The 10,034-nt window shown below is 33.8% G+C and overlaps 1 protein-coding gene across 1 annotated transcript; it reads left to right on the plus strand.

Moving 5' to 3' along the window:
* The first annotated feature begins 941 nt into the window (after nt 1-941).
* On the plus strand, nt 942-5,087 carry LOC132748927 (transforming growth factor-beta-induced protein ig-h3-like). The gene is made up of 6 exons (XM_060738599.1): nt 942-1,123; nt 1,957-2,177; nt 2,420-2,609; nt 3,430-3,534; nt 4,334-4,441; nt 4,927-5,087. Exons 1-6 carry the CDS (start codon nt 976-978, stop codon nt 5,025-5,027), a joined length of 873 nt encoding a protein of 290 aa, XP_060594582.1. The 5' UTR covers nt 942-975; the 3' UTR covers nt 5,028-5,087.
* Nucleotides 5,088-10,034: the final 4,947 nt, after the last annotated feature.

The following is a 10,034-nucleotide window of genomic DNA, read 5'->3' on the forward strand; positions in this document are numbered from 1 at the left end:
AAATAACTTTTATTTCCTGTTTATTTCAGAACACTAATGATCAGTTTTTTCAAGGTAAAAAAAAGTAATGTTTAGTAAAATGTGATTTAAATCTAAACAAACAAAATCTAATGATGGCATTGTGAGAGATAGGAAGTTTCGTTTCAAAGATCTCATATATGTCATAAGATTGACGTCAATCGTTTTATAATTCAACCTTCAAGTCACATTGTTTCGAATGTGAATAGCCATATAGTTCTTACATAAGCAATTCTAATGTCTGTGACTCATTTTTCTGTCCATTTTTTATTATTATTTCAAAATATTTTGCTATTCTGTTTTTATAAAAAAAGCTGAATCTCAGTAATATAAACATATTATTTTAGCTGTATAATGGAATAAAGGAACGGCAGTAATAAAAATGAAATGAACATAATTGTTTTCTATGTTATGAACAAATATGCATGTTGTTTTTTTCGCAATTGCGTGCTGAGGGTAGAGGCACGCAATGTTCTGTGTAGGTAGGTTTATGTGATTTGGTAAATTTGAGTGTTTATTAAAAATTTTATACATTACGCAAGCTTGCTTGGCGATTGTGTGGTTGTATGCGAGATATGGCTTGTGAATTGAGAGGGTTTTTTTTGTTATTAAATTTACCCATTATATGAGAGTACAGTGGCTAGCTGCAACCATAAAGGTTCTTGCGACTCTGCCTGTGTCTGTATATGGATTCGCGAGGGTTGGGGCATCTTGAGAAAGAAAACAATTTATTTAAAACGCTAAGATCAAACCTTTTTAAAAATTGCTTTGTTCGTATAACACAAACTAGGTACGGAATTCTAATACACAGATAAGATACTAGTTTGGTGAGCGCTCTTGTTCTTCGTGACAAAAGAAAGTGTCACAATATATGCCAACATAAAAATAGGGGACAAAGTGAAATCATGGTCTATAAAAGAACGCAAAAGACCTTGTTTGGTCATCTCTTTCAAAACAATGTTGACCCTCGGACTGACCATCACGTGTATGCTGTGGCAGGGTATTGCCACACAAACTCTGTTGGAAGTTGCTACGTCACTAAATGCAAGCCTATTTGTTAAGTATGTGCAAGACAGTGGTTTGGCGCCAGCTTTCACTAAAAATGGTAAATTGTATTTTTTTACATACATAATTACCGTATATTTATACCAACTTTAACCTTTCATTATTTTGCGATTCGAATGCAATGCAACCTTTAAACTTATTCAAAAATAGTATTTGATGTTTCAAACTGGTTAGATAAAAACACATTCATTTATTTAAGTTTGTTTTATGTATATCCGAAAAAAAGCGTTGAAAAACAGTGCGATCAGATTGGTCTTGAGGATGGAATTTATAAACTGTTGGAATTAAGTCATGTACAAAAAATGGTATATTTCTTAAGTTGTAAAAGCAGCACGCCTGCAGATTCACGCAATTTTCATAAAAATTTTAAGTTGTTTTTAAAAGTAAATTATTGTGAAATAAACATAGAAAGTAATTTACTTATTGCAAACGACGTTTACAATCCACGTTAAATACCAAACAGAGGTCAAATATGCAAAAAAATATGCTCTTACCGTGTCAGTCACGCAGTAAAAATAGTAAAATATGGTGATAAATACTGCAGTCATTTATCGCACATAACATGAAAATTATAACTCGAAACTGAGTCTTTTTAACTTTTCTTAAAATCACAGTACATTTTTCTCAATATCTGGAGGCATGCAGGTCAATTTTTTATATATAGTATATAATAGCTGTTACAGAAAGAAACTTGAATATCTTCTACCAATATTTTAATTCTGTATACATACAAGGCAACATTTTGTTCTAATAAAAAGGTACTGAAATTGGCATCATTTTCGGGACGCCCTGTATTTCTAAAGCAAACTTCAGGAACATATTCTTCTTTGTTTACGAAGACGTTCCATATATGTTTTAATATTTTTATTTCAGGTCAGTTTACGTTATTCATTCCAACTGATGACGCATTTAATGCTTTGCCTTCCGATGTTAAAATGCAGCTTACGAAAGAACCCGAACTTTTACGGAAAGTGTTGATGTTTCACGGAGTTGACGGAATCAAGTATTCGTCAATGCTCTCCGATGAACTTGAAGTTGAATCATTAGTTATGGACGCCAAAATAAGGATCAACATTTACAACAATCCAAAACCGGTATTCAAAATATTAATCATATATCTATTTGAGGACATTGTATCACGAATTGCATGCTATTTGTACATAAAACAAATTATGACATTTGATATATTGCATTTTTGAAAAACGATAGTTCCATCTAGACAAGGAACGCTATCTGTCTGTGTTCCAACTTTGTAAATTTGAATTAATTCGTCTGGAAATGTCATATTTTCTTTATTTAGATATTTTCAAATTTCCGTCTGCTGAATTTATTGCAGATTGTATTAGCCTCCGGAAGTGAAGTCATTCGAACGGATATAAATGCAACCAATGGCGTCATTCACCTATTGTCACGTGTCATGTATCCTTTGCCAACAGCGGATGCTGTCCAATTTATGGCACAGAACAATCAACTTGGAACGCTTCTGTATTCTGTTGCCATGACACCGCTTAGAGGGATTCTTCAAGGTTGTAATTCGTATTTTATTCGCAGAATAATGATATTTTATAATAATAAGTATGTCTGCATAAAACATTTATAATCAATGGAACACAAAAAACCACTTATTAAATATCAAATAATGTACGTATACGGTTAAAGCACGCAATTATTCGCCTTAGCTATGTTCTCAAATATCAAGTAATTGCAAGCATTCTATCGGTCATAAAATGTTACATAACAATGTTTTTTGTTTCATTTTCTCTATAAATAAAATGTAGAACATTCTGGAAAAAGAATCGCAATCTATTTTCAAATAGAAATATATTTTGAAATAATTTTATACTAAGGAACGTCACACAGCCAAATAAAGCAACAGAAAAGATACCAGTGGCCGTATAGTTTACAATGGGTGGGCTACGATAGAAACCAAAATTTTAAATATGTATTTAAAATGTAACTTTATATGCCAATGACGTAGTGCCAGTCTGTTTATATCCATGGCGTATCTAGTAGTTGTTCACAAGCATAAGAGATCGTTAGTTTACACTGGTGATTGGTTGCACGAGTTCGAGTCCTGATTAAGTCATGTGCTTCTTTTCATGACAATTTGTCGTCATGCTCCTTTGATTAAACTGATCTATGTAAAGAAGTTGATAATTCCTTGCAGAAAAAAACTGGTAGGCATTCGATAAAAAACAGGAGAATTTAGCCGACGTTATATGGCTAAAATAAGGTTCATATAACGCTAATGCTTCATCAAATCCATATATCACAAAATAAAACAAAACAAACCGTTATAGATCACAATTTCTACCATCAATAGAAGATGATTTTTTATCTTTTCAGCTGGTGGACCTTTTACAATATTTGCTCCAAACAACGATGCTTTTAATAAACTTCCGGTCGGATACTGGAGTGACCTGTTTAATCAAAATTATACAGCATATGTTGGTATGACACTCTTATTATACTTAATCAACTAGACTTTAATTTATTTGTATATTTTCTGTTTTAATGCCGATTTTAACGCATGCCTTTGGTCATATCTCAGCGAATGATCCACGTGATCAATAATTACCAATTTCACCGCAAGTAACTACTAATCCTACATGATGTCTGAATCAGCGGTGAGAGACAAATGACCATTAGACTCAATGTTTTGCTTTGCCCAAGGATCGAAACAGCGATCTCTGGATTACAAATTTGATGCTCTCCCTGTTGAAAAAACTTGAAACTTTCCGATTTAAAAACATATACTTGCATTTTTCTTAAATACTGGTGCATAAGACATACTGTATTGCAAAGTTTGCCGTTTTAAAGAATCAATCGCATTCTTAAAAAAAATGAAAAAATGTCCACTATTGAAACTAGTTCGCTATCTAGACCATGTTTTTCTAAAGACCACGTTTTAGTAAGGTCCTCTAAGCACAATGATTTTCAGAAATAGCTGAATCTGACGCTTCCAGACATTGACAGACATAAAATAGGGAAAACGGAATCCCTAAAGATGCCGGAAACGACAAAATTGATAATGTTTCAGGCTCGGTTCGATTGGACGAAACTGGAAAGTGCAAGTTACCGTCCACGTCCCTAGCACCGGTTTTAGCAGAATTCAAAATTTAAACATGAAAATACACATAAAATACCATTAGTGAAAATACATTTTAATTACCATTAGACTACGGGATGAAATTTGATTTGATTGAGCTTGAAAGTTTAAAGACATATAAATATAACTATATTTTTTCAGACATGTTGAAGTATCACGTGGTTCAAGGAACTATTTACAGTGAAGGACTTAAAAGTGGTCCTTTAACTTCTTACACCAGACAGACGCTGCACGTGCATGTAAACCATAGTAAGTACTTATTGCTTGATTTTCCTAAATCCAGTCGGTTCAGAATACTGCCTCAAAATTACTTGCCGTTTAATCATGACATGAAAGAAAGCTGCACTAGGGTTTTACGACAAATAAATGTATTCTAAATATTTAAGATCGGTATGTTTATAAATAGAATAATTTTTATCATAAGCTTTAAGAATTAAAATTTGCAAATTTTACAAAAAATGTAAACGTGCCAATAGAAATGGGGTAAAAGATTAAAGGAAAAAACATATTTAATTGCATAAAACATGCAAATTTCATCAAATAGATTCTGAAAAGTTTTGTCTGACAATACTTTATTATTTTTCGCTTTTTTTTCGGGTTTTACATTAATATGGCGGCCTGCTCGGTTTAAGAATGGCTTTGAAATATAGGATTTTGAACGAGATATCTGTGTATATAGTAAAGTAGGTATTGTGTACATGAAGTCTAGTTTCATGGCGGTATTTCTATTGTAGATGGGGTAATGATCAACAACGGAACGGTGGTTCAGGCAGATCAGACAATAAAGAATGGAGTCATTCACATAGTAGACAGAGTTCTTATTCCAGGACCTTAATTATTTAGTCATTTTTTTTACTTATCCACTTTGTTAAGTTTTATAATAAATACTGTTATTTTTCATAACCAGTTGTTTGTGATGAATTTTACGAATATTACAATTTCTCCCACCGAAAAACAAATTAACGATCATAAATAGGGGCAGCGTGCCGCGTGCATGCTTTTATGAAGATCAATCAAATATATGTATACAATTAATATTTCAAGATATTTGTCTATAAATAACTTCTAGTATGTTCAAAGTCGATACAATAAATAGCAAGAAAACTGAAGAACCACGGACGTATAAAGTTATATTGTAATGATGAATTGCAATGGTTTACAGATTAGTAAGCAAAACAGACACATTCTATTTAAATACGTAAAGCAAATTTCCGTGATTTTCGTGCAAAAGCGTCACAATTGCATGGTTCCCGGGCAAAACGGCCGAATGTTCGCGCTTTGTCAAATTTATATAGATATAAAACTTAAGCATTATTCTTTCTTTGTAAAATTATAGCGCTGCGTACACAACACAGTAATTTATAAATCAAAAACGATTTTTCTTCCTGATTAAGAAGGATAAAATGTGTTCTTAAATGTTTAAATAACGGCCTTAGAGCATGCTCATTACCGTGATTTAGTATTATTTTTGTAGTAGGCAAAATACAATTTAAGTTATTACTTGCTTACGTTTGGCTATGTTATGACAAATTTGTTTCCATATTTTAAAACACATTTTATTGCATTAAATACATATTTACAAACATATCATACAAATAATGAGTATATATCAAAATGCAAATGGGTTGGGCTACAAGTTCTTACAACATTAGATTAAGCCCTTCCCAGAAATTAATATTACAGAAGAAAATACTTTTAAGGAAACAATAATTAATTTTAACATGCATAATTATAAACTTTAAAATATGTATTTTATTTTTGAATAGTTCATTTATCAATAAGTATCTCCGGCCATAATAATAATGCTTCGGAACCGTTGGTGCTTTAAAAAGATTTTTTTAGTCTAGATTTAAATATGTTGAGTGTCTGAGAGTTTCGTATATTGGGGGCGAGGTTATTCCATATTTCTAACGAGGATGGTTAAAACGATGTACTATATAATTGAGTGCGTCTAGCTATAGTAACATAGTTGTAATTATTTCGCAAAGGATAAGAAGTAGTTTCTGATACAGTTGGCGGAAACAAAGAAGATAAATAGTCCGGTAGTAAACCGTTTTTAGCTTTATAAACAATTACAAGTTTTTGAATTTTTTCCATACAATATGGCGTTCAGCATATGATTACATCAAACATCTAAAATGCTTTGAATTAATTCATTATTAAAAAATAAAAACATACGTTTGCTATTTCTTCAAACAAAATAATCGTATTCATTTCTGAGGCTTTATATGCCTTAAACCAAATTTTTTATTAATTTTACGCCTGCTCCCTACGCAGGATTTTCTCGTTTATAATGAGGCGGGAAAATCGTGCAATGTTGTTGTCTTATGGTACACACTGCAAAAATACTTCAATGTAAAGAGCAACATGTAGTCCATTAGTTTAGTTACTAGTGGAGCGGGGGACCCCACGTTATTACTAATAATGTTAATTGCACGTCATATAATTCATAATGAAGTTGGTAAACGCCGAGGGTAATTAGCTTTGCTTGGAGTCGTCCCGTCTAGCGATCCGAACGTACAGATTTGCAGGTTGAAATGCGTTTCAAAGCCTTTCTCAAAATTGTAGAAATATAGATTTAAGTACCACTGATTCTGTTTAAATTTCCATAACACGCAGATAAAAAAATATCGGTTCGTGAAAATTTCTTTTTTTTTGTGACATACGACCATACCTCAGTGCAGTACGTTTAATATTTGGGTGTGGACATTATATTCTCTAAAAAGTGTTGCATATGTTGAACAAATACAAATAAGGATAGCCAGGTATGAATAAATATGTTGACGCTAGTTCATACCTCGCACATATCTTTTTTAGAACAAATGTACAAAGCCCGGTCACACCGCAAGAACTTTGATGGAGCGTTCCTTGAACGGGTTGGAGAGGGGACCGAATTTCGACAACGCTCGTCACCACAAACAAATTGGGGAAAAAATCAAAAACACAAGTGTTGCCCGTTGGTTTAGCGGTGATGCAAGCGTTGATAAAGCGAATTCGATGTAAATGAGGTCTACACTGATTCCAAATGGGCTCTTGGTCCATTTCTCCTCGTAATTATAGCTTAATTATGGGCCTTATACCAACGCCAAACCGAAGTTCATCGCCGCAATTGATCGCTGCTTCAACGCCCAACACCTTTCGAGCAATCCCCAGTCCGCTCGTAAAACGCTTGCAACCGCTCCACCATAGTTTGTGCAACGTTTAATCACCGCCCGGGCATAGCTGGCGCAGCAGCTGTGGTCCAACGTTCAAGATTTCAGCGTTAGCCTAGCGGACCCAAGCGTCCACGAACTTGCGTATAGCGGTACCAAACTTTGACTGGGCGTTGTTTGAGCGGTAGAGGAAAATTGGCCACTCCTCACCGCTCACAATATTTTATTTAAAAAATGTTATAAGACAAGATTTAACAAGAGCACCGCATGTGTTGTTACCGCTCGTCTGTTAACCTGTTCGTATTAATATTCCAACAATGTATTTTCATTCTACTTAAGGAGTAATTTTGACATAAGTTCTCTGATAAAAGTGGGGGATTACTCAGAAAATACACCTTTAAGAACTATGCCGCTTGTCTAACAACTGTGCCTTGTCACGATATACAAGTATTCCAAGTTTCATGTTAGTACCTTTCATAATTGTACGCTCATTTTACCAACAAAAAGTTAAAAAGGGGCATAACTCCGAACATATAGCTTTCAGAATTATGCCCCTTGTCTTACAACTGCACCTTGTAATGATAACCAGGTATTCTATGTTTCGTTGAATTATTGCTGTGTTTAAGTTTTTGCACGACAACGACATTGCAGCGATCATTATAGTTTCGACTTTTTCTTCGAAACAGACCACTTGAAAATAAACAAAATGTGACGTGACTGATGCCGCTACGTAAAATATCTTCATGTCCAACTTCACCATAGAAGAAAACTACACGCAATTTTAGATAAGGTCATTAAAAAAAACTCAAATAAAATTTGCCAGCACTGTGAGTGTGGAGAATTGCGTACCGCTCAAGCCGGTGATAGGGTCGTGAGGGATGTTGCACTTATTCATTATCCCTCATGTAAAGACCGAGTCCACGTTTTCATGTAATTTTGTTGTGAGTAATGCTTCCGAGGGATCACTTTGCAGATTTTTATCCTTCACAACAGCAGATGTCAATTGCCGTGTAACAACTTAAAAAGTTGTCCCGTACTTCACTTCAATGTTGTTATATTTTTCTGGTCCCTCGGGATCTTTGATGCCAGCACTATCAAGTGTTAAAAAATTGATTACCGCTCTAGTCGGTGCTAGGGGGCGTGAGGCATGTTGCACTTATTCATTATCCCTCATGTACAGACTCAATCAAACCAAGTTTGCAATTTTCTTGTAATTTTGTTGATAAATGTTTCCAAGGGATCACTTTGTTTTCATATTTTTGTACTTGAAGTGTGTATAAATAGTTATAAAGCTATAGTAATTAACAAGATGATATTAGTTTTTATCACGATCAACATTTCTTAAATGAGGACTTAATGCTTGATTATTTATTTATTTTTAGACTTGATAATTGCTTTTATTTCATTAAACGCGACTTAGATATCTGATTTAACTTATGTTCATGTTCATATTTTAGTTATGGTCAGAACAATGAAAATCAGTGGAAGTGTTCAATTTGTAAAAATAAGTTATGCCTTTTACGTCTCCATCAGAACTGCAGATTGGCCTTCATGGTCCAGATGGTTAAATTTATTGTACATTTAAATCTCGTCAGGGACTTTTGATTCTTTTATGTAAGGAAGCTATCTGGCCTAGCGTGCGGAAGGTCGATGGTTCTAATCAGGTGCCAGTTTGTGCCTAAAATAATAATATGGTCTTCCTCCACCAATAAAACTGGAAAGTTGCCATGTAACCTGAACACTGTTGATGTGACTTAAAGTCAAACAAAACAAAGAAATGCTAGAAATGTGTCCATAGGAATCGTGTGCCCCCCACACTCCATTATTTTGTCAATCTTATGACTCTAGGTCAAATATTTTTGGGCTACATGTGCCACAAGTTGAAAACTAAAAATCTTTTACTAAGTAAAGGGCAAGAACTTTACAAATTCTGAAAAAAAAATCCACAAGCAAACCCAAAGGTGCATAAGTACACATGCTGACCAATTTCTTGTAAACATTCAGGCCTGCAGGTTAAATACTTTTTAAACTTTGCATGAACAAGTTGAAAATTGCATATTTTTTACTAACGTAAATCAAGTGCAATAACTCTTATTAACAAAACTGAAAAAAATCAACATGCAAAGTCAAAGGTGTATAGCTTCACAGTGATGTTAATCATTATTCCTGTAAAATTGGTTGATTCTAACTCAAGTACTCAAGGAACAAATAACGCACATAATGAAACTGTTTTTGCTAAGTCATGGGCAATAACTCTACAAATAGTGGATAAATCCGCAAGCGAAACCCAAGGTGCACAACTACACATGATGACCAACATTCCTGTTCAGTTTCATGACTCTAGAATAAATACATTTTGAGCAACACAAATTGAAAATTGCAAAATTCAAGGCAATGACTCTGACAAAACATATAAATTCACAAACGAAACCCCAGGTGCACAACTTCACATGCTGATCAACATTCCCGTAAAGTTCCATGACTTTATGTCAAATAGTTTTTGAGCTATGTGTGACACAAGTTGAAAATTGCAATTTTTTACTAAGTCAAGGGCAATAACTCTGAAAAAACAGAATAAATTCACAAGTGAAACACCAGGTTCTCAACTTCACATGCTGATCAACATTTCCGTAAAATTTCATGACTGTATGTCAAATAGTTTTTGAGCTTTGTGCGACACAATTTGAAAA

Source organism: Ruditapes philippinarum, unplaced genomic scaffold (assembly GCF_026571515.1).
Source record: "Ruditapes philippinarum isolate M1 unplaced genomic scaffold, ASM2657151v2 ctg2091_1_1_1_1, whole genome shotgun sequence".
In the NCBI taxonomy this organism is placed as follows: Eukaryota; Metazoa; Mollusca; class Bivalvia; order Venerida; family Veneridae; genus Ruditapes; species Ruditapes philippinarum.

Bases quoted from the DNA above. Each gene is read 5' to 3' on its own strand.
- LOC132748927 (XM_060738599.1), top strand. From the start codon at position 976: ATGTTGACCCTCGGACTGACCATCACGTGTATGCTGTGGCAGGGTATT. The intron at 1,124-1,956 runs GTAAATTGTATT...TTTTTATTTCAG, and splicing joins GCCAGCTTTCACTAAAAATG to GTCAGTTTACGTTATTCATT. The intron at 4,442-4,926 runs GTAAGTACTTAT...TTTCTATTGTAG, and splicing joins GCACGTGCATGTAAACCATA to ATGGGGTAATGATCAACAAC.